This window comes from Hemiscyllium ocellatum, chromosome 21 (assembly GCF_020745735.1).
Source record: "Hemiscyllium ocellatum isolate sHemOce1 chromosome 21, sHemOce1.pat.X.cur, whole genome shotgun sequence".
Lineage (NCBI taxonomy): Eukaryota > Metazoa > Chordata > Chondrichthyes > Orectolobiformes > Hemiscylliidae > Hemiscyllium > Hemiscyllium ocellatum.
In genome coordinates, this window is record NC_083421.1 from 44,190,691 (window position 1) to 44,216,458 (window position 25,768).

Here is a 25,768-nt window from a genome sequence, read left to right on the forward strand (position 1 = left end):
AACATTTAAATGACATCTGGATGGTTATATGAATAGAAAGGGTTTAGAGGGATATGGGCCAAGTGCTGGCAAATGGGACTAGATTAGGTTAGGATATCTAGTCAGCATTGATGAGACGGACCAAAGGGTCTTTTTCCGTGCTGTACATCTCTATGACTCTATGTCTTGGCTACTTTCTTATTGATGCTGTCACAATCTTCACTGAGCCCTGATATTCCAGTTTTGTGCACAGCTAATTTGTCTTCCCACCAATTTGAAACAAGCTATTTGATGTACTATGACTTACAAAATGGGTAGAAATTTATAAATCTGAATAGTGATTGATGTTTTACTATAATATGGAATAATATTATGTACATCTTTAACCCATTTCAGAAAAATGTGAGGAACACAACAATCAGTTTTAGTAGGCCAAGCCTCTGAACATCCTTCTGCAAAGGGAGAGATTCTGCTTCTCTAATGTTCTGTGAGTGGTGGCCTAAAGATAAATTTGGTCACCCAACAAAAATGTCTGTAAACCAAGTGACAAGACTATAACAGTCTACTGAGGCCTTGGAATTACATAATGGCGTAATAGGAAGCAAATACGTAATGTATTTGTCTGAAATTCCTTCCCCTCTTGACTGAGCTGATAATCCTTTTCAAATATGTGGGTTAACACCATGTAAGTAGCAAAGAGATACCATATTAATCAACCATGTGTACGATTGTTCCACAGGAGAAATTCAGGAGCTGTGTCATCCTAGCTCAATTGTGCTGAACTTTTAAGACTTGGCTTTAAATATTTTTTGCTTTGAAAGAAAACCAGTTACAATCATAATCAAAGCGCACACCTCTCACTAGAATAACAATGCCTGGGTGAGTGTGGTAAAACAGGATGGGAAATACAAACATCCATTGGTCATTTTAAACTTAATCTTCAGGTATTTATTGAAGATATTAGGAATTGATTAAAGAATTTCTTATTATTTCATTATGTTTATTAACCAGAAATTCCTTCTTAAATTTTCAACATCTTCTGCAGAAATCCACACATTTCTTTAATGCCAAAGAGTTTTCTCTAGCTCCATCTACAGGGCTACAAGACCTTGTCTGAAATGATTGGGGGTTTGGTGGGGGGAGGTGGGCGGTGGGCAGTGGGCAGATGGGCAGATCTCTTCCTGTTATCCTATTTTACGTTAGAACCACTGAGAACTATTTCAAGTTGCACATCAGAGATGTCTGATTGGCTTAGAACTACAGCTTTGACTTTATGAATGTAGGATTTTGATTTCATTCTTGTCATAATTAAATTCAAGATGAATTTTTATGAAACCACACGGCATGTTTTCTCTATCTTCAATTGATAAACAAATAAGCTTTTTTCCTTGTTGCCTTGGGATCACTGATATCCTGCAATACATATCTTTTTTAAGAATGTACATTAGAAAGATGACAGTTCACAATGGGTTAAATTAGACCCTATTAATCATTTATCAACACCGTTTGGTTTAACTTGTTCTGTGCAGTATTAAATTTATTGATAATAAAAGTGAGTGCCATAATGTTCTATGATTGTTGTTTTAATTACAGTTGGAACACCATACTATATGTCTCCAGAGAGAATACATGAAAATGGTTATAACTTCAAATCAGATATCTGGTCACTTGGGTGTTTATTGTATGAGGTAAGCACTTTGAGTTTCCTTATCTTTTATTTGAAAAGTCAGATAATTCATGGAGTTCAGTGCAGTTGGATGTGGATTAACTTCGGGAAATTGATTGTGTTGCTGAATCCCCTCATTCTTGAGCTTTTTAAAATTCTAATCCAGCCCAGATGGAAACACTAATGTTGACTTGTTCTCTGAGAAGAGCTATGGGAAGAGACTGAATAGGCTGGGACCAATTTCTCTGGAGCACTGGAGGCTGAGGGGTGACCTTAAAGAGGTTATAAAATCATGAGGGGTGTGGATAGGGTGAAGAGTCAAGATCTTTTCCTTCGGGTAGGAGAGTCCAAAACTAGAGGGCATAGGTTTAGGTGAGAGGGGAAAGAATTAAAAGGGACGAGGGGCAAGTTTTTCATGCAGAAGGTGATGTGTGTATGGAATGAACTGTCAGAGGAAGTGGTGGAGGCTGGGACAATTACAACATTTAAAAGGCATGGGTGTTTGAATAGAAAGGGTTTAGAGGAATATGGGCCAAATGCTGGCAAATGGGATTAGATTAATTTAGGATATCTGGTCAGCATGGACATGTTGGACTGAATGGTCTGTTTACAGGCTGTATGACTCTAATTACAGAACGATGTAAATAAACAATGGTGTACAATGAATAAATTGTTAAACTTCTGGTTGGTAACCAAAACCAGCAGGAGGACAACCAAGGACAGAACTGCCATCTAAGTGAATACTAATTATGTAAACTCATAACAAAGGACTACAGATAAAGAACGGAAATTAGCATTTCTGCGATTAGGGTTTTGGTTGAGGTTTATTGGCATTTCTGACAATTTTTAGGAACATTAGGTGAGATCATGGAATAATCTAGTTGAGGTCTATCAGATAATTAAGGGAGTTGATAAAGGGAGATAATGGGGAAGTAGTTTCCTGCAACTGTATTGGAATGGCTTCAAACAAGGGACATAATCCTGAAATTAGAACTAGATTATTTGAGGGGAAGTTGTGTAAAGTATTTCTTCACACAATGTGGAGTGGAAATCTGGAGCTGTCTTTTTATCTCAAGACTGTCAAAATGGATAAACTGAAATTTGAGAATGGTAGATTTTTGTTAGGCAAGTACATTATGAGTGAGAGAACCAATGTAAGTAGGTGGAGTTAGGATGCAGACCAGTCATGATTTGACTAAATGATAAATAGGTTTGAGGAGCTGAATGGCCTATTCCTGTCTGTAAGCAATTAATGACATTTGTTTCATGCTTCCTCACTTAATTTAATAAATTGAATGAATGCAGACTAAAGATCAGGAAGTGAAGACTTACAAAGAATTAAGCAAAGAATGCCAGATGCTAGAAACAAAACCAGAAAATGCTGGGGACACTCAGCAGGTTTGGCAGCACCTGTGAAAGAGTTAACATTCTTCAAAACTGTTAGTAGCTGGGAGAAGGTGGTACTTATTGCTGATGACATAGAGTGTCGGGGAAGAGGAGTGAGTGGACAAGTGGAGACTCAGCCCAGGGAGAGAGAGAGAAAGAAAGAAAGTTAGGCAGATGAAGGGAGAGTAAATAGAAATAGTAAACCAGGAAAGGAGAAAAGCTGATGATAGGGACCATGAGTAGTTGAAAGTAGATCAGCTGTGCTGAAAGAAGCTCATGCCGTGAGATGGGTAAAGGACATGGAAGGTGGTGCTCAATTTTTTTAGGGCTAATTTATTTTCATCTACTAGAGTAGCTGATATTGATATGTTTGTCCATAGTTCTGCCTATGTATTATGCATTTATTGTCTGTTCTGGCAGAAATACCAGTGTGACTAGACTGAGAAGGACTCTGCTCTAATTCAAGTAGAAAATAAAAGCTACAATTGTAACTAAACATAATGTACAGAACAAAGAGTGATGCATCTCTTGCATTACCCAGATTCTTAAGTAGAAAGATTAGACCAGGGAAACAGTGCTCAATAGATATAACTCTTCGGCTAAAAGGTAAAATAGCTGCGCTAACTGCTAACTGACACAAGAAACCTCCTCAACTAATGAAGACAAATCTCTTTGCCTCCTTTCCATTCCCATGTCCTTGTGACAAATGTATTGTCCCAGTCCTCTCCAGCAATCTCTAAAAGTGATGACTTAAAAATTCAGTATGGTTCTTAATGAAGGAAGAAGCTGGTTAAAAGTTTCACATAGGAATAACCTAAATAATAGCTATTTTTATAAAACTGGGCAACACTTAAAGTTACATTATTGCATCTCCATCAAATCATCGAACTGTTACATGATATGAAAGATGTAACATGTAAATAGGATGAAACGAGAGACCAATTGATTTAGTTGATTGTGTTACTGTGTGTTGGAAGGATACCACTGAGACCTCTCATCTGTCTACAACATATTGTTGTCTTATGTTGTTATGAGGCTGCATCACAAATATATTGAGGAAGGATGTACATAACCTTACAACTAACAAAGAATGGATTTTCAATCGAGCCTTTCCTCAAGTTGAATTCTCATACACTGAAACTAAATGCTTGCTTTACATATTTAATGGACTGCAGTCAGTGAAAATGTGTCTGCCTCAAGTGGAGCTGATTTATGTGCTGGTGGTGAGTAAAGGTTGTCGGGTTTATGCTCAGAAAAAGAAATATTGGTGCTTGGAGCTGAATGAAAATCAATGTAAATCCTGCCTGTGGGACCAGAGCTGTTGTGGGAATAGTCCATCACAGACGGAAAGTAACAGTCCCTCCTCAACTTTGATGAGAGAGGAGAAAAATCTGGAAATTGATTCCTCTGTGCTGCTGTGCATTTTTTATAATTCAATAAACAATACAGAGTTTCCTGAAAATAGATTACCTTTTCCATCAGCACAGACAAAATAAGACATATAGAGATACCACAGATCATGATTAATACCAAAATGCAGTAAGATAGAGAGGAACAGTTATAACGATAGGTCAAGATGAAGAGACGTATGTCCAGTTCAGAGATGTGTGAGAATATAATAGCTCTGGCAATAGAGGCAGATAGTTAGGTTTAATGCCAAGGTTGGTGTCTTATAATTAGTCATTTAGAGTTTCTCGATGAAAATTCTTAACTAGTTTTAAATGTAATTATTTGTAGAAATAGAGAACAGAGACTGGATATCACCATTTTTAAATTGATTCTCTAATCTATGGATTTTCATTGAAGTCAAAGTTTGGATTATTTAGTACCCCATATCCTTCAGTACTTCTCATTAACCGAATTATTCTGGTTAATCTCATATTTAAAAAATTTCACCAACTGCCATTATCAGGAGAGTTCTAGATTTCTTCCACACACTTCATGACGTTCTTTTCCCACTAACATCATTCCTGTAAAAGGCCAGGCTCTAATATTTAAATCATGCCTCCTAGTCCTCGACTCCACAACGAGTAAAAATTATTTATCTTCATCTGGCCTATCAGTTCCCCCTTATAGCTTGAAAATTTCAAATCATCTCTTAACTTTCTAAAACCTAGAAACTGCAGCCTTAGTTTGCATATTTTCCCCTTGTGCTTTAATCCTTGGAGTCTAGATACCATTGGATTCACTCAATAGCAATCTATTCTTTCTAAGGTGTGATACCGATAACTGCTAACAATAATTCCAGGTATGGGCTAACTAGGACTTTGTCTAGCAGTTACACAATTTATGCTCTCTTATATTCTTATCCTTTAGATATAAATCCAGAATTCTCTAAGTCTCTGATTATTTTCTGTATTTGTCCTCAGCATTTGAATAATCAATGTGCGTGGAGTCCCAAGTGTCTCTGGATCTCTCTGGATTGTAGCTTTTCACCAATTAGAAAATGCTCTTGTCAGAGCTTTTCCCTCACTTAGTCAACTTAACATCTCTCTTTAATTTCATACTTCCATTTGCATTGCTTTCAAAACCACCTACTTTTTTTGTCATAAGCAAAGTTGGAGAGTGACTTTGTATCTCATATGTCATTAGTAAATATGGTGAATATTTGAGAGCCCAACACAGTTCCTTGTAGATGATCACTTGCCATATTCCATCAGTTGGAGTACATGCTTATTATCCCAGTGTTACTGTCTCTGCCATCCAATAAATTTGTTATCCAGATTATTAGTTTGTTTTCAGTCTCATAAGCTTCAGCTTTAGTTAGCTGTCTTTTGATGACTGCTTTCTGGAAGTCCATATAAATAAGATCCATAGACATTACAGAATTATTACAGCACAGGAGGAGTCCATTCAGTTTTCAGCAGCTGATTGAATAAGCATCTCACTTTGTGCTATTCTCCAGCTTTCTCTTGTAACCCTGCACATTCTCCTTTCTCATAACATTTCAACTCCTTTTTGAATCCTGTAATTTTATCTGCCTCCACCGTACTGTCTTGTAGTGCATTTAAATAGTTCTTGAAAAACTACAGCCCGAATTCTCAGGCATAGTAAATGTATGCTGTCCCTCTCTAATCAACTGATTACTTTCAAGGTATTCAGTCTGTAGAGATTGGAAGCAGGTGGATCTTATTAACTATGATACCCACGATTGGGTGGTTAATCTGAGCCAATCAGGGAGCCCTGGCCAATCAATGGGGGTTAATAATAAAAAAGAAAAAAAATATAAACAGAGGATCCACTGTTTTGATCACACAACATTAAAAAAAACAGATGATTCTGTTTTGCTTGTTACTGGTTTCCTGATCATTTGGGTATTTTTCCTGGTAGTGGAAATATTAAATAAAATTATTTACACAATAGGGTCCTCATTAAGTCCTGCATTTAAACACACAATCACAACACAGTTGCTGTGGGCACAGTAAGCATTGCAACTGTGTAGCCATAGTGTGGGGGTAACAGAAAAGAAAAAAAATATAAACAGTGTATTTAGAATCTCCTTGGAAGAAAAAAATATAAACAGTAGATTTCAAATCTCCTCAGTTCAGGGAATTGATTTTTTAAAAAAGTCTAAACAGGGGATTCAGAGATTCTCCTCACATCAGGGATTGGCCGGCCACAGACAGTGTACTGTGCACATGTACTTGGTGATGGGATACCAGCCACTGTACAGGTATTTCACAGTCATTATCTTCAATTATAACCAGATCGCTTTGAAACTTATCATTGAAAAATACTAGGCTTGAATCCAAGATTTCTGTACAATGGCAGCCAATATGAATTATATATTGAAATTCTGTAATTGGGTGTGCAATGTATTTATGAAAAATACATTTAATTTCAACAATGGGCAATGAAAGTAGGCAACATGTTCCCTTTAACAGTCCTATCCATGCTTAATACAACTTCAAGTTTTGAACATGAAGAAATTGCACCTCAAAAAGACACATCAAAAGAAAATGCACTGGTAATGTTGAATAGTTTACCAATCGTAATAATAAGGAATTGTCAACAGTTTAGTTATATTTCTTCTCACCTTAAAATAGGTTTATTCTGTTTTTTCACACACCCAGCTCAAAGCCATGGGTATGTATAAAACCCAGTCATAAACTCATTCATGCGACTGTGTGATCACTTGTCATTCATACGTATTTCAGTACTCTCCAGAATTTCCATTTTCACTATTGGCTATGGAACTTGTTTTTCTCCCGGTCCTTCCAGTTGAGATCTAGAACTTAGCTTGTGAGAAATCTACAGCCTGACCACAATGCAGCAGCATATGGGCTGACTGTATCACAGATGCTTAACACTTCATGCAAATCAAAGTGGATTTTCCCACCATGGCCGTGGACGCATTAGGATTCATTCATGAACTGGACTCAAGCAACAAAGATAAATCAGTTCCAGCTACTTGTTTTTGTGGCTAATTATTCAAAAATCCAACACAGGACATCACATCTTTCAATCAGTAACCAGACCTGGGTAAGTTTAATCCTGATGAAGGGCTCCGGCCTGAAATGTCGATTTTCCTGCTCCTCGGATGCTGCCTGACGTACTGTGCTTTTCCAACAACACAATCTCAACTCTGATCTCCAGTATCTGTTTCCTAAGTTTAGTCTTTGTCAGAGCTTATAAATTGACTCACTTATTTCTCATGACCAAGACTTCACAAGTCCAAGTTTGCTTAGAAAATGGTTTTGAGATTTAATCATCGATTATAATCTAATAAATAAATCCGATAAGCCTTTGCTTGTTCTACAGCAATAGCATTCCCTCAAACCACATTAGGCAACATCCCATTCTCGACCTGCTGGTGTGAGTCATCACATCGAACTCACTGACCTTTGCTGATCTCACTTGTTGGCTTGTTTTCTCCCTCTGTTTTTGATTATACTAAAAGTAAATCAAACCATGGAAAACATGGAATTTATACCTTATAATTCGCATTACCTCTTTATATGAAACACAATTGTCACTTTTAAAGTTGCCTAATCCAGTCGTGCAATGTGTAGATAAGTATCCTATCTTTATAGAAATACTCGCATAAAAGGTAACAGCTGAATAAAACAAGGTCTGAAAATTTGTTACTGGAAAAGCGTAGCAGGTCAGGCAGCATCCAAGGAGCAGGAAAATTGACATTTCGGGCATGAGCCCAAAGAAGGGCTCATGCCCGAAACGTCGATTCTCCTGCTCCTTGGATGCTGCCTGACCTGCTGCGCTTTTCCAGCAACACGTTTTCAGCTCTGATCTGCAGTCCTCACTTTCTCCTAAAAACAAGGTCTCACTTGCACATACAGCTGTATTACATTATGAGATATTTTGGATGAACCTCATCCTATTTTATTGACATAATTATGTTGGTAATGACTAATTCTTGCCAGACTTGTGAGCTGCTAAGTTGCTTTTGAAGTTAGGTAAACTGGTGGTCACTAAACACCTCAAAAACAATGTGTAGCCATGTTTGTAATGTGAACTACTTACAGTTTTATCTCATATTTTGCTTTTTTTAAATCATGAATTATTTTCAATAAGCTGATTAGGTCCATCCACACTAAATTGAAAATTCGGCACGCACTTTATTCACCAGCATGGAGCTCATCAACACAACGTGGAATTTACAATAAAATCCAAAATTTTAAGATAGGTTCATCCCATTATTAACACTGCCATTTTTATTTATAAATTGTGATAAAACTTAAATCATATGGAATTCGCTATCATTGAGCTAAAATCATTATGCTGGATTACTATCTGAAAGACTATAGTTTTTCCAAAGGTTTAGAATACTTGAAATTTCAAGAAGAAGAAGATTAATAAAAAAAAAAGGTCCTGCGTTTGTAGATGCAGAAATTCTTTAGGTACAGTAGGGGGAAAAAAAAACAAGCAGTATCAGATCCATCTCCTATTCTACGTGATGGCCTGCATTCAGATCCAGCACAGTCAATAAAACATATTATTGGACAAACAATTTTGTCCAATAATAACCATTTCATATTAGCACACAAGTCAGATTTCTACCCAAATAGAATCTGGCTTTTAGGTGGGACTCTCCATGAGGTCACTCCTGTGCAGGTTGGACACTTCATGTGATGAACAATAATTTAGCATTTGCACCAGGAGTGCCTTTTGTCAGACATTGGCAACGGAGATGCTATTTTCACTTTTCCCCAGAGAGATAACTGGTACAGGGAGATCTTTAAAGGGAGTGCACCAAATAAATAAAAAATTGCAGTAAATCAAAGGATACTTTGCAATCTAATATGTTACAAAATCCATAAAAATTGAAACATCCTCTCAATATGTTGCTAACATATTCTCTGAATGAACCTTCAAGAACTGACCCAGTGGTTCAGTTCATTGTTGATAAAAGCAATGCATGGTAATAAAATCAATGAGCTGTAATGAATTGTGACGGAGGGGAAACCAGATAGGTAATCATAAAAGTTAACTTAAAATCTGCTAAATCTTAGGTGCCTCCTCTCAGTGAACAGAAGGGAGTCATACAGCACATTTGTAATCCCTTCAAAATTACCTATATTTTATTGTCATGCTCCAACAAATACTTCATTCCTATATCGAATAAACAAGATGCCAAAGTATGAATCCACATCGGTATTTTTTGCTCACGCTAATTTCTAAATGTATTTAATTAAATAGTTACTCAAAAACTACTGCCATCCAGTGCCTCAGCTGTGTTTGTATACAAATTGGGCACAGTATGAAGACTGGTTCTGTGGCCTTAGATCATACCCGCCTGTTGTTCTTCAGTGACCAAACAAAAGCATTTGAAGTATGAAAAAAATCACATTCTCTTGAGTGCATTTTATTGACTGAGTTGAAGCACATTCTAACCTACATAAACATTGACACTTGCCTTCTTCACAGCACAAGAGCAATGTACCAGTGATAATTCTGTGACATTCTATAGTCAATATAGTTAAGATTTCCCATCAGCTACTCACAATAAGGTTGCCTGATCTTCAGATGTGTTTCATCTGAAGCAGTTGATGTCCCCATGGATCCCTTAGGATAAAAAAAAAGAGCTGTAACTGTAGCAGGATTCAGCACACTAGTGTCTTCCCTCTTTACTGAAAGAATATCTGTTCTTGAAGTTAATTTCACAAGATTAATAATTAGGCACACAAAATCTTAATTTTCAATGTTAGTGAAGATGCATTTTAACCTTTGTTCTTTTCATAGACAAAATACTTAGATGGAAACTAAATGGTAGCATTCTCTCTAATGCATTCATTATCATAAATTGTGCAGAGCAAGTCTACATAATCATAAATCGGAATACTTACACATTTTTATTCGATCACAAGTTGTGGGTGTTTCTGGCTAGGTCATCATTTGTTGGCTATCTCTAATATCCCAGAGAGCAGTCAGGAATCAGCTAAATTGCTCTGGGATTAGAGGCACATGGAGTCCAGACCAGAAAAGAGTGGCAGATATCTTTTGCCAAAAGGACTCTTGTAATTAACCTGTTTAGAGATGTTATTGCACACCTCTGGAGCAAGCGGAACTTGAACCTAGGCATGAGGTTCCTAAAAGGGACTACTAACTGAGTTGAATTTATGGTATAACTGAACTGAGGAGAGAGAGAGAAAAGTTTAGATTCATAACCCCATAGTTGGAGAGTATCAGATCTAGGAGAGTTCTAACTCAATGTGGATACTCTTAAGATGCCAGAAGTACCTATTTTGAATGAGGAATTTTTAACCTAGGGAACGGTGGAGGGGATTTGAAGGGACAACCTTGTCAGAAATGACCAGAAGGGGCAAGAAACCTCAGCTCCTATACAAATCATTGACAATTCCAAGACAAAATGGTTAATCCTCCAAGTTTTAGGGTGTAATGTAATGGGTGCAGAGGAAAGTGGAGTTAAGTCATTTGATTTGGAGTATAAATAATTAGGTCTATTGTATTTTATTACCTTTTGTGTAAATGACCATTTAAGATAGCATATATTTCTTATAGTTCAGGCTCTTTAGTCTTTGTGTAAGAAAATTCTTGCACTTGAACTATGAACCTCAAACTTCACGTTTTTAGTGAATACCTGGATTTTTTCGATTATGTTACTGGTCTCTCTCGAGCATTACATTAAACAAAATAATAGAAACATGAGCTTGCATTCATTGGCAATAGCTGTTTAAGCTTAAAAATATTTCTGAGACGAATTATTGAATGAACAATACAAATTCTTATTGCATACTAAATAGAGTCTGTGGGACTGCTTACTGTCTTAAAAAGTATGATCAAAGATTTAGTAGAAAAGGATCATTTTCAACAACATTTTGCAATGGAAGAAGTTTAACTATGGATGACATAGACTCTAAATGGAATGTGGAAACCTGTTTTGAAATGTAGTTTCTGTTAGAAAGCTTTACTCAAAACATTGCTCAAATATTAGCCAACTGCATTATATCTTCAGTGATGGATGTTTAAAGATTTGTGTATGGCGAATGAGAAATTTAATCATAACATTTTCAAACTTTCCTTCATCCAGCTGTGGAGTGTACCAATAGCCTTGAAAGTCATGCATACTGTTTGCCACACATTACATTCTCAGAGATTGGCTTTTCAGCCCAAACACATGTACACGATTTCTCAAACATCCTTTGTTTCAGACAAATACACGTGAGCTTTCTCTGAACCCAACTAGAAGATAACACATCCTCACCCACTCTTCACACTTCTGTTTCTCCCATGCTGCAAATTACCCAGTACCACTCCCTCACCACCAGTAACTAATTTCACCCCCTGTCTGGGATATGGAGGGTGTTGATGTAAGTGAGGCAGATGGAGAGTTGGTATGGGTTGGAGCAACTGGAAATTGAGAGTGGCCTGGTTGTTATCCTGCTCTTGCTCATCACCAACGTTGTAAGGATTGCGGGGAAAAAACCACCCCAGTTGCTCTTTTTCATTCATGACTTATCCTCTTTGTCCACCTGTCCCCTGTGGTGGATTTGCAGGTGAGAGGATAGAAGGTAAGTTTGGTTGATTCCCATTTGGGGTTAGACAGCTGTACTGAGAGATGGAAGGTTCTATCTGGAATATCCGAGGATGCCTAAGAATGGAAAGACAGTGGAAGATGGCAGCATAAGTAACTCGGCACTGTAAACTCCCACTGACTGTGGAAAGGTAAGATGATATGAGGCTGTTAAAATCAAGGAATTTCAAGGGAATTCCAAATTTCAGTGGAATTGGAAGACAAATGACAAATGAAATTCAAGGCACAGAGTGCAAAGTAATTCATTTAGTTAGGAAGAACACAGAGATAATGTAACAGGAAGGGTACAGCTCCAGAGTTGATGCAGGTTGCTAAAGGATCTTGATTTGTATGTGCATTAATAATTTGAAGGTGGCAGGACATATTGAGAGCAGGGGTGATGAAGCATATGGTATCTTAAGCTTTATTCAATAATGGAATAAAGAACAAAAGCCCAGGCACTATATAAATCTTGTATAAAATACTGGTTCAGACTCAACTAGAGCCCAGTCTGCTTTAAGAAGAATGTGAAGGCATTAGGGAGGATGCAGAAAAAAACTCGAGTTGATCCAGGGATGAGAAAATTCACTTCTGGAGAAAGAATTGAGAATTTGGGACAGTTCTTCTTGGAGACGTAATGGTTCAGGATATTTTTATATTCATTCACAGAATGTGGGTGGAATTGGCTAGGCCAGCATTTATTAGCCATCCTAAATTGTCTTTGAGACTAGGTGAGCTGCCTTCCAACCATTGCCATCCATGAGCTGTCGGTAGGCTGACGATGCTGCTCAGAGGAAGGTCCAGGATTTAGTACGAGCAACACTGAAAGAATGATTGTATATTTCATAGTCAGGACAATGCCTGGTTGGTGGGGTATTTGTAGGTAGTGGGTGTTTCCATGTATCTGCTATGCTAGCCCTCTAACCGATAGAAGTCATTGGTTTAGAAGGTGCTGTTTAAAAGGCCTGGGTGCATTTCTTCCAAGCATTTTATAGATGGTACCATCTATCAACGCTCTGTGTCAGTGGTGGAGGGAGTGAATGATAAGTTGTTGAATGGAATGTCAAACAAACAGACTGCTTTGTTCTGGATGGTGTCAAGTTTTGTGAGTTGCTGGAGTTGTACTCATCTTGAGGCAAGTGGGGAATATTCCATCAAACTCCTGCCTTGTGCCTTGTAGAAGGTGGACAGGAGGGAGTCAGGAGGTGAGCTAGCTGCTACAAACCTCCCGGCCTCTAACCTGCTGGTTGCAGCTTGAGAGCCAAACGGGGCGTCTCTGCCTCTGAAGGCAGTGACAGTCTCGATAAGTGACAAAGCTCCTCCATATTGAGATTCCCCCTTCCTCCAACTTTTAAAAACTCTCATGTTAAAAAAAGGGCTAAATCCTAGTGAGGGTGTTACCTCTCTGTGGGGCAGTCTGTAGCCAAAGCTGAGGTCATAGTGGCAAAGGCCTCAATGCAAGCCTGCACCCACATACACTCACGCACTCCCCCTCACCAAGCCCCCAATAGGATGGCATTCTTCATCGCAATGATGGCTCATCAGAAGTGAAGGACGATGGTCGCCCTGAACTGTTTTCCCTCACAGATGCTGACAGACCACTGAACACTTCCAACATTTTCAGTTTTATTTTATATTTTGGGGTGAAGTTGTGTTGCACACATAAACTAGTATAAACATGTAGGCTTGGATAAAATTATTTGAGATTATTAAATATTAAAATATGGATGTGGTGAGTTAAGGCATTCTCTAAGACCAGAACAAAGCTAATTAGTAATATTTACAAATATGAGGTACAAAACAAGCTGTCAAAAATAAATGGATTAAAATTTATGAGAGTGATCATTTTTATGGATTTTTTTCATGTATGGAGCATCACTATTGGCACATTCAGCTGGACGGTGAGGTTCACAATATTCTTGTGCTGAAAGTCATGCTTGAACTTAACTGTTCAGATATAGGGGTGACCTGGACATTTGAAATATGACCCTAATTTAGAAAGAGTGAGTTGATATTTTAATTTACAGCTGCAACAGTTCCATTGTCAGGTATCTGGTTGTATAATAACCAAGTTAAACAACTTTTATTCAGTAATTACCCAAAGGTCCAATTTTCACAGTAACTGCACAGTAAACAGAAGCAGGAGCATAAATCTAACTGGGTTTCAAACACTGCACACTTAATGGATAGAAACCAACATTAAATAAGAGTTAGACACATCCCATAAGCACAGACAGAAATCATAGAATCATAGAAATTGCTACTCGGATGGAGTCACTTCAGCCCCCTGTGTCAGTGCCCCTGTTGACAGCATAAATGGAGCTGTCAACGCCACTTCCATTGCCCTGCTGCTTGTTCCATAACCTTATTATTTTTACTCTTCAAATGTTTTCTAATTTCTCATTTAATGTTATGATTGATTCAACCAATAACAGTGTGAGTGCATTCTGTATTCTAATTGTCATTCCAATACTGTCTTCCTTCACCACTCTTGTACTGGATTAGTATGTAATGCAGGTTCAATTTTCTTGAAAACCTTAAACAGGTTTACTTAGCAGACAAACTGCAAACCTGCAGTTACATAGCAACCTACCTACACTTCCTCAATGTAAGTGCTGCTGCTGCTGGAACTCCACATGGCTGCTGGTCATGTGGTGTCATTCATGTTTGGCTTATTCACATACCCAGCTCTTAAAGCAGTCACAAAGCATTCTGTTTTTTTTTCCCCAAGACAAAAAATACATGCACTAAGGGTGAAAATGTGCAGACATAAGGCTGTTGCAAAATCACTTACATAGAAAGAAGAATGCTCACATTTACGAGTTTGAGTTTAAAGGTATTTGTAACAGGAAGGTCACTTGACGATCCTTCCAGATCTCTCAGTGGTATAACTTTCTGGAGATCCAGATTTCAAACAAGGGCAGTTCTCATCTTGTATCTATCTTGCTATCTTGCATGTTGCCTGTTGTCATGAAGGTCTTCTACATCTTCAATATCTGAACATATCTTAGTTTATGTTCAGGCATTTGGTATGCTTTCCTTTATCGGTCAGAGTATTGAGTACAGGAGTTGGGAGGTCATGTTGCGGCTGTTCAGGACATTAGTTAGGCCACTGTTGGAATATTGCATGCAGTTCTTGTCTCCTTCCTGTGGGAAAGATGTTGTGAAACTTGAAAGGGTTCAGTAAAGATTTACAAGGATGTTGCCAGGGTTGGAGGATTTGAGCTATAGGGAGAGGTTGAATAGGCTAGGGTTGTTTTCCCTGGAGTGTCGGAGGCTGAGGGGTGACCTTATAGAGGTTTATAAAATCATGAGGGGCAACTTTTTCACACAGAGGGTGGTACATGTATAGTATGAGCTGCCAGAAGAAGTGGAGGAGGCTAGTACAATTGCAACATTTAAAAGGCATCTGGATGGGTATATGAATAGGAAGGGTTTGGAGTGACATGGCCAGCTGCTGGCAGGTGGGACTAGATTGGGTTGGGATATCTGGTTGACATGGACGAGTTGGACCGAAGGGTCTGTTTCCGTGCTGTACCATCTCTATGACTCTATGATTTGCTTTGCATAGATGATCTCTGCTTGCGATGTGAAACCCATATGCAGAGGCAGAGCTCTCCAGTGTAGTATAGCAAGAAGATGATCCTGTCTTGTCACCTTGCACTTCATGTACTTTAATAAGTACTTTAATAATGTAAAATATTCACTCACCGGGACTGCTGGATCTGGGATAATGTGGTGTGGCTGTCACATGATTTATGACTCATTTGACACCATGTCCATAAGCGATTGTCTGTATGTTGTGGTCTGCTTTTAGGTATGATGTTTTGAGATGTCTGAATGTACTGCAATTGGCCTCAATTCTCCATTTTCAGTCGAAGTGTGGGATTGAGGATGCTCAGTGGTAACCAATCAGCTTGCTGTCCCACTGCTGCGGAAACATGCTGGTTTGCATACCAACCTCATTGTTAAGAGTTGGTTGGCAGGCTTCTTAGTCAATCACAGGTATCGACAATGGAGACCCACTGGGCCAGAAGTTGCTGGCCAATCAGAGGCCGGCGGTTTTCTGGATCCAAAAACTGTTGGTCTTAGCCTATCCTCGGGATTCAATGGTGAGAAGATCATGGTTTCCTGTTGCTTCTCATGGAGTGGTGGTTATGAGGATAGGAGAGGTTGGGATGGTCAGAGGCAAGTAGGGGTAGTTTGCAGAGGCTGCTATCTTACCTGCCATGTGCCCCTAGTTTCCCCCAGATTGGGGAAGTTCAAGCTCTGCCCCACTGCATCATCCAAACCCACTGGGGGTTTCCCAGACAGAAAACCAGACATTTTTCTCACCTGCCAGGAAGGCAGGGTATCAAACTAGTGCCCATTAATCCACCGCTGTAGGACCTTAATTGGTCTGACTCAAGAAGGCCACCCATAATTATGTTCAGCATTCACCTTAGAAAACTATGTCACTCCTGTCATTGTGAGATTCAGTTCCTTGAATGTAATTGGACCTCTCTCTGTAAAAATATTTAAACATTTTGTAATGGAGCTTACTCTGATTTGTGCCATCTGTATTTAATTCCATTGTAATGGACCTGCCCCAGGCTGTGTTAAACTACATGATGTATATACCATTCCATTCTATGTTTTCGCTTGTTCTTGAGCTCCTGCTGTAAGTGGACACTGCACTTACTGAGACAGTCGATTTGTAGAATTGAATCTTCTCTGATGTGCAACACAGCATCAGCATTCAAGTTACCAATGGCATCAAATCTGTCTGGGTTTGTTTGTTGTTAGTCCTGACCTGACTCTATGAATATTCATAACCTTCTCTGCTGCAACTGGTATCATTGTTATGTTGTCAATGGTCACAATGTTGAGTTCTGTACTCTCCGGTAGTCCTGTTATTGCTAGTCCATTAGTGAGCAGCAGGTAAAATACTTGCTGCTTCCATGCAGAATTTGCATAACTACATTTCATCATGACTGTATCAATGTTGGGAATGGGTAACTCATTATATGCAATCAGTTATGCTGTCATTGTTGTATCATTAACTTCCAATGAGCAACATACATGTCTATTTGAACTCTAACTGAGGATGCTTGGATTAGCTCCCATGTTAACTTTAGTCTTGCATGTGTACTTGCCTATTTTCTTTGGGCATATGGTGTCACTAACATATGATGTGATCTATATAATGTGTCACATTCACAATGTGAGAAAACACTATGCCATCTGATTGAAAGTTCTTCCACTCTGAGTCTTGATTCTGATCTGAACTGTTGCCAATCTCATAAATGTGCCTGTGTTTACACAGGTCTCTGGCAAGTTCCTTGTTGTTGCTGCCAGTGTGCCATACATGATTTTTGATTGTAATGTTGTATTGTAATCTCTGAGCATGCAGCCTTTTGCTTTCTGCCTTCTGCCCATTGTACTAATGCTGCTCCTAATGCTAGCAGATTATACAGATATAATGGCTTCATGTTTTCTGCCATGTTTTAGTAGGGTATTGATATAATGACATTTACTTTTGTCCAAAAAGTCTTTTTTTTTGGAAAGCTTTGATAGATATTGAAGTTTCAATCTGCTCCATTATCAGCTCAGACAACTCAAACTCTGAGAAGATAAAGTCCGTACCTTAGTCACAAAACCCACTGACGAACCGATCAATCAATTCCTGTGGCTTTTCCCATTGAGACATCATGAGCTCTAAAGTTTAGTTTTACACCAAACTGCTCCTCCAGCTTCAGATCTCTCTGGTTGTCTTCAGACAGATCCAAACTGTTGATTCCTATTTCTAGTTGCTATCTTTTGTTTAACAAGGTGAGGTTCAGATGGAGACCTGAAGCTTTCTAATTCCTGCTGAGGAGTTGGTGGTCATCTTCCAGACGTTCTCTGTATATTACAAATATTATCCATGTGTAGGGGATTTAAAATAGCGAGACTACAAAGTTATGTGAAAATTCATCATGCAGCTACTTGATTCTATTGTGTTTTTAAACAAATTCGTCCCTGTGTTATTTTCAGCTACAGATCATACTTTATTGTTCAATATTCTTTTTCATTTTTACCTGAGAGTGGCATTCAAGGTTATCTTAATCCTGCAGAACCTGCAGCTCAATGAGGAACTGACTGACTGCCGACATAGACGACTATTCTGGCCAGCTCACAAATCAAGTACTCACTGTTCAGCCCACACCATTTCCAAAAATTTATCTTTCTCCAAGGGATTTGGTAAAACTGCATCTTCACCGTCACTTCAAATCTTGTCTGAGGCTTTTTCTATCATTTTCAAGTCCTCATCGCTGTATTCACTTTTTAAGAAAAATCTCTGTTGATCAGCATGTCATATTCTTGTGTTGTTTCTCTTAACACAAATTTAGCAATCTTAGACTGGATGTGCAAGTTCAATTTGCTTGAAAACCTCAAACAGGTTTACTTAACAGGCAAACTGATAACTTGCAGTTACAGAGCAACTTAGGCGTACGTCCTTAGTCCACCACGCTGCTACTTGGACACCTCATGCCTGCTGGTCATCTGGTGCCATCTTGGGCTCATCAACTTAATAAATGAAATAAAAAGAACTATGGTTGCTGGTGATCTGAAACAACAAAAACAGAAGTTATTGGAGAAACTGAATAGTTCTGGCAACCTCTGTGGACAGATAAACAGCGTTAACGTTTTGAGTCCAGTGACCCTCCATCAGTACTGGCATACTAAGCTCCCAGAGCATAACAGTGTTAATTAATTTTTGTGTGGAATGGAAATAAAGTCTTCTAACTTTCCTTTTGTGCTTCTATTATTATTATCTGAAGTCCATGTTCTGCTATTACTGATTTACCAATTAGACGAAATAATCTTTCATCTTTTCTTTCCTCAAACGATGTAATTTTTAAAAATCACTTCTGTTAGATTCTGTTAAGCAAATACAGTCCTTTGTTTTACATCTTGAAATATAAATAATTTACTCTCACACTTGGATTCATCTTAAGGGCCTGAATTGCACATTTTCAGTCGCTCCAAAGTCATTGTTTTGCCAATGTTCTGTATAGGCATGGCTTTACCAACATAATGTTTGAAATCATTACCATATTTTTTATTCGACACATCTAGAAATAAAGTTCAAAATATTACTGTGCTTCTTATTCCTTTCTGATTATAATATTCCTTTTGTTTGTTTGCTCTCCTTGATCTGCCTGTTCCTTCCCTTCTGCAAGAATGAATCATTCAGAGATTATTTTCATTCGTAATTCTTATTTCCAGAATCTGTACTTTATACTTAATTGCTATGAACTATATCTCTCCATATCGCCAGTTCCGTATCCTTTCTGTGCAATTCCAAACAAAAATTGTAAAGAAGATTGAAAAAATAATTTCCTACTTCCTATGAAAATAAACTTGTGTTCTGCTTTTTTGAAGAACCTTTGACCCAACATTATTCCGAGTGCTAATGTTACATTTACTGAGTTATGTTATGCTAATGTTATGGCGTCCATGTTTTAATTTTTTCACAAATATGACATTGAATCAAGCAACACAAATGATTTTGACAATTTAATGTTCCTGGTGCACAGTAGAAGATATTTTTGAAAATGCAGTTCAAATTTGATGGGACCCATTACCTTAAATTGTGTAAGGCAAACATTTGAAGGATTTTCAATCAAATTGATTTAATTGGCATATCAGTGAGTTGTTAAGTCAAAGCGTTATGTTTAAGTTTATCATAATAAAGGTGTCTTGATATATACCACCATGCACACACACACATATTGAAGTAATTTGAAGATTATTAAACCACAAAATGCAATTGAAGCATTGGTTGATGCAAATATATTTGCAAGTCTCAGAGAGCAGTTAAAATATGTATTATAGTTCCTTGGAGGGCTTTTTTTTCCCCTTTCTTTATTTATTCATTCATGGGATGTGGGTGTCGTTGGCTGGGCCAGCATTTATTGCCCATCCCTTGTTACCTGGAGAAGGTGGTACTGAGTTGTCTTCTTGAACTGCTGCCCTGGGGGATACACAATGCTATTAGAAAGGCAGTTCCAGGATTTGATCCAGTGACACTGAAGAAACCGCAATATATTTCCAAGTTGGGATGGCGAGTGACTTGGATGGAAACTTGCAGGTGGCAGGTTCATAGTTCCTCGACAAAAATTATTTTGTTAATTCATAATATGAATGAATAAAAGTGGACAATGCCAGTTTTTTTTAAATTCACTCATGGGATGTGGGTGTCACTGGCTGGGTCAGAATTTGTTGCCTGTCCCTGGTTGACCTTGAGAAGCTGGTAGCGAACAGATTTCCTGAATTGCTGCAGACCATTACAGCAAAATACTCCAGCTGGTGAAAACCTGAAAACTAAACAGCAAGAAGTAGCTGGAAATACTTGGTAGGTCAGGCAGCAACTGTGCTTAGGGGAACAATGCTTTATCTCTAAAATGAAAATAGGAGCTCCTGGAAAGTACTGCAGGTCCAGCAGCAACTGTGAAGAATGAAACAGTGTTAACCTTTCAAGTGCCATGAGATACTTCTTCCGAGCATTCTTCAGAGTTGTAACTCTGTTTCTTTCCACGGTTGCTGCCTGATTGCTGAGTAGTTTTGACATTTTCTGTTTTTATTTTATATTTCATACAAAAAGGACAACATTTTAAAAGGGATTCCATTAACTCTGGTCTGAAATACGTTTTAACGCCTAACTTTCAATGATCCTCCAATTTTCCATTTCATCCTTTGACTGCTTTTCAACAAGGCTGTAACAAGCAATGAATATCTCCTAACCAATAATTTCACCAAGCTCCATGAATCTTATGTTTTGGAGGGGTGGAATCTTCAAATTAAGTTAAGATGAGCAATGCTCCATATATTTCTCCTAAATGCGCATACATTTTTTAAAACAGATCTATTGAGCCTTTTTACCCCCTCATGAGTTGCCAGCTCCCCACCTTAGGCAAAAGTGAGGACTGCAGATGCTGGAGATTAGTGATAAGATTAGAGTGGTGCTGGAAAAGCACAGTAGGTCAGGCAACATTCGAGTTGCAAGAACATCGACGCAAAAGTCCTTCATCAGGAAACCCACATTAGCTCCCCATATTAGCTAATTCTCTTTAAATTTCCTTCAACAATGTCTTGCCTTTCATTCTGTGTTTTCTTTTGAAGCCCTAATCTCAATTTGCCACATAGTCAAATGTCCTGCCTCATTACCTCATTCTCAGCTTTATCCAATACAGATCAATGCTGGAAGCCTAACGTTATTTTACTACAGGAACCATCCCAAATACGTATAAATGATTGGAAATATAATATTAAATTCTGAAAATAATGCAAAATTGTATGAATCAAATACATTACTGTAAATGTTACGTATGGTGTGCAGATCTTTTCTACAAACCTCACTTGCTATAGCATTTTGAATTCAACATTTAAAATAAAAAGTCCCCCAGGAACAAGTCAGTAACTCCCCATCACAGTTAATTATCACATTAATCGTTCTTCCTCACTTGTTAGGATAAACTAAATATCCTACTATGGCTCATTGGATACTTATATTCATTCACTTTTGCAATATTCACTCAGCACTATGATTAATGATGAAAATATACCTTAGTATATTTCAGCTGTTGAAACAGCTTAAAAATAATTGATAATGGATGGTATGTGTCTTTTGTTAAGTTTGTAAGTTAGAAGTGAAATATATAAAAGTATCCCAGTTAGCCACTGCATCTTTTCCTGCCAATCAGTGAGATCATGCCTTATTTTGTGCATGAAGCATTAAAACTCTGACATGTACTGGATCTGTTATTAATATTTTAATACCTGAAGGTTTAAAAACTGAACTCTGCTGCTAAATATTTACTGGCCTTCACAAACATTTCAATGCGTTGTTACATTTTTGATTTCACTATTTGTATTGTTCATGTTCCACACAATCGTCCAGAAATGACAGACGTTTATAATTGCAGATGAACACTTAATACACTTGCATGCCATTCTTTTGTCTGTTATAGCAGTAAAGACATTTACTCATTTAAAATAAATTTTTAATGCTGATCTTTTTCTCACTCACATTTTTCACAATAGGATGAATCGTGTTTGTCTTTCATTACCTTCATTAAAGATTTCACTTGGAGGCTTCAACCTTTCATCAAAACTAGACTTCATCATATCACTCATTGCCACATGGGGAGCTGTAACCCTTTAAACTGTTATCATTATTAATCATTTCTGATTTCTTCCTGGATGGGGTTGATGACCCAACCCAGTTGTGAGAATTCTAAATCCAACTGCACTCCAAAAGGAGGCAGAGAAAACCTGATTGAGCAGAGAGCTGGGACACAGTACACTATAAATGGAGAGTGCTACATTTTCCAGTTCACTAATTGACCAGAGAAACTGAGTCACTGCACTGGGATGCAATGCCCTAGCGTCCCTGACTTGCACGCTTGGCTTGTAATTAAAAAGCCAAATATTCTACGAGCATTTCGTTGGGCTATTTGACATTAATTTTGAATCTTGTGTACATGCAGATCGAAATGGAAATGATTTGGTGAATTTTCTCTGGCCGGCAGAGTTTGGGTGGGGCTGGTGTGGGGATTTGCTGAGAAAGATATAGACAAGTTATCATGCCTGGATTCCAGTGGGTTCCTGCAGCCTTTAGTCTTTCCTACAGGATGTTAGTATCAAGGTGGAAAACCCTTGGCTTATTCAGAAAGGCATTTGAAAACTTTAATACATTGGCACTTGCGCTTGGATTCCTATCTCCCAGTGGCGCAGCACTTTCGTACTCCAGTCTGACAGGTGGGAGAAAGCGAGTGGGAAACCACTCCTCTTCGGAACAAACCAAAGTTTTGATCAGTCACACTGAAGATTTCCAGCCATTGCCATGTGAAAGACTGGTGTTCGAAGCCTTCTTTCTGTCAGCAGGTGCGACCACAGCTTCCCATGTGACAAATGGTTGGAATAGACTTCAAGTGACCTTCATCCACTTTCTCTTACATTTCCCAGTTTGACCATTTATCTCTGCTAAGGGTCAAAGCACCAGCTGCCATCTCCTCAGTGCCAACTGCTTTTCCACGGCAGACGAAATGGACGTCATGATGCAACCGAGAGAAAATGAGACCTTTGTCACAGGATCTACTGGCTGGGGGGCCAGTTCTCTTGAGAGGTCTAAATGTTAGTGCGTCAGGAAGTTCAGGCTCTCACATCTTGTCATTGTTGACATCTGCAGTCTCCTGAAACAAGGTCTCCTCCACAATGAAGCAGCTGGACATGTGACATCAACAGCTGGCAAGATTCTTATCTCTGGAGGTCAGGTCCACTGTCCGTCCTCCATTTCTTGCCCTTGGTTCTCACTACGTTGTCTGCTTTGTTCTTTTGCAAGGAAAGCCAACAGTGTGATGCATGTGCTGGTTATAGCTTGAGGGCAGAGTAGGATAGGACAGCATTTGTAGAGGAGCAGAGTGAGGCATGAATGTAAGAGGACAATAGGCTGAGAGTGAGAGTGTGTTTGTTATTCAGATGAGGTGTTTACAGAAAGAGTGGCGATGCAAGACATTTTGACTACAGGATTGCTGAGCTGGAGAAAACTGGTCAAGTCAGGTTGTGGAGGTTGGTACCTGATGGTGGTATGACACTCGCTAATCATACCCTCCTAATAACTTGGAGCTTGGTTAATGAAAAGGGTTTCTAAAAGAGCAAGAGCTTGAAGGACTTCTAAATAATGTCTAGCTGGAAGGTTTGAGTTAATTGAACTCCAGCCTCATCCATAAAGCACATCTCAGAATTGCCGAGTTTTGGATCTTACAAGCCAGTGCCCAAATGTTCTGGATTTATTAAAGGAGCATGTGTCCTTGTGGGAATGATTGTGACCTCCATATTTGGCAAATAATATTTAATTTGTTTTTTCAGTAATTTATTTTGATTTGAAAACTTGTAAGCATAGTGATGGTCTCTGTCTGTGTCAGACATTCAACTGACCAAAGGAATCTTGGTGATGTCCTGTTACAGAATGAAGCCATTTCTAGGTCAGTAGAGGGAATGGCCTAATGGTATTATCACTAGACTACTAATCTGGAGACCGAGGTAATGTTCTGTGACCTGGGTTCAAATCCTGCCATGGCAGATAGTGGAATTTGAATTCAGAAAATATATTCTGGGATTAAGTATCAAATGGTGATCATGAAACCATTGCCAATTGTCAAAAATACCCATGTGATTCACTGATGGAAGGAAATTTACCATCCTTACCTGGTCTGGCCTACATATGACTCCAGACCCACAGCAATGTGATTGACTCTTGACTGCTCTCTGGGCCGTGAGGAATGGGCAATGAATGCTGGCATTGTGATTACATCTTTAAAAAGTGGAGTTATGAGAAGAGATCAAAACTACCACACAGCATCAGGAACAGTTTGGAGTTGATACCTGTTCAAATGTTTACCCTATTTGTACTGTACATCTGCCGATGTGATGGTAACCACTTTCTCTTGATAACATTGATCATTATTAGCAACATCTACTGGTAAGGACACAGAATCTGAGAATCTCTTCCCCATGGCAACCATGTTTAAGACCAAAAGACATTAGTTTAAGGTGAGGAGTAAGTAGGATAGAGGAGATCTGTGGAAACATTTTTTCACCTAGTGGGTGGTAGAAATATGGAACATGCTGCCTGAGAGAGTGGTGGAGACAAGTACCCTCACAACATTTAATAAATGGCTTGATGAATACTTAAAATGCCAGGGCAAAGTAGGCAAGGAATTATAAACGGGCTTATATTTGTTGATCAGCACAGACGTAATAGGCCAAATGGCCTTTTTCTATTCTGTATGACTCTATTTCCAAAATCCAGTGTTCTCACTATAAACCAACCAGCAGCGGCAGCTTTTCAGTGGGAGGATAAAAGGAATCAATCTTAGCCTGAAAAAACATGCCCCCTTAGAAAGAAATGTAACCCTTTACAAAGATTGGCACTGTGCATAGCATGCACATGGACCAATAATCAGTGTTAATGTAAGCCATTTCTTGTCACAGGCATTGAAATTCTCATAGACCAGCTTTGTGACTCACGTATTACTTACAGATATTACTGTGATAAATGAATTTATTTCCTGAATGTATTCTGTGTCATGTCACAGCAGTAACCATGAAGATGTCCTCAGTGAAATACAATTACATACCTCACAGATGTATCTCCTGCACATTGTCACTCTTTACCATGTTATTTTGTCCAGGCAATATGAGGCACAAAGGAGCATGTATTCATTTCTCCCCTTTGCCCTAGTATAGTCAGAAATTATAAAACCTGTCACAATCAGATCTTCCATATTTAAATGTTTAACTTGTGAACAATAAATCGCAAATTAATAATTTTGGTAAAGTGATGTTCAAATGCTGTCAGGTAATGTTTAAACCGAGAATGCATCAGAGTTCCATTCTAAATTCTAATATTTTGATTCTAGCATAGTTTTCTATTTCAGGTCAGTTTCACTCACATTGAAGCCTTCAGCTACTTTATTCTAGAAAGAATCTTGTCTTCCTGGAAAACACTTTTGTTTTTTTTCCCCTACTTGTTTACAAACTAAAAGACACAAATCATGCTTAAACATTTTAGCCTCGGGGTTTATAGGGGTCACGATCCAGACAATAGTGCCCATCAGTGCCCTGCAGTACTGACCCAGCCAGCATATGGTGAGTGAATGCAGGGCACCTTATCTGCATGAGGTTGCTGGGCACTGCAGTAATATACACACTCATGC

The 25,768-nt window shown here is 38.5% G+C and overlaps 1 protein-coding gene across 3 annotated transcripts in view; it reads left to right on the forward strand.

The window, feature by feature from the left end:
- Positions 1–25,768, forward strand: part of LOC132825847 (serine/threonine-protein kinase Nek6-like) — a 277,685-nt gene that overhangs the window by 221,861 nt on the left and 30,056 nt on the right. For all 3 annotated transcript variants that reach the window (XM_060841397.1, XM_060841399.1, XM_060841400.1), the window contains exon 8: positions 1,573–1,667. In XM_060841397.1, coding sequence (XP_060697380.1) covers positions 1,573–1,667 — 95 coding nt within the window. The remainder of the gene's footprint in view (positions 1–1,572; positions 1,668–25,768) is intronic.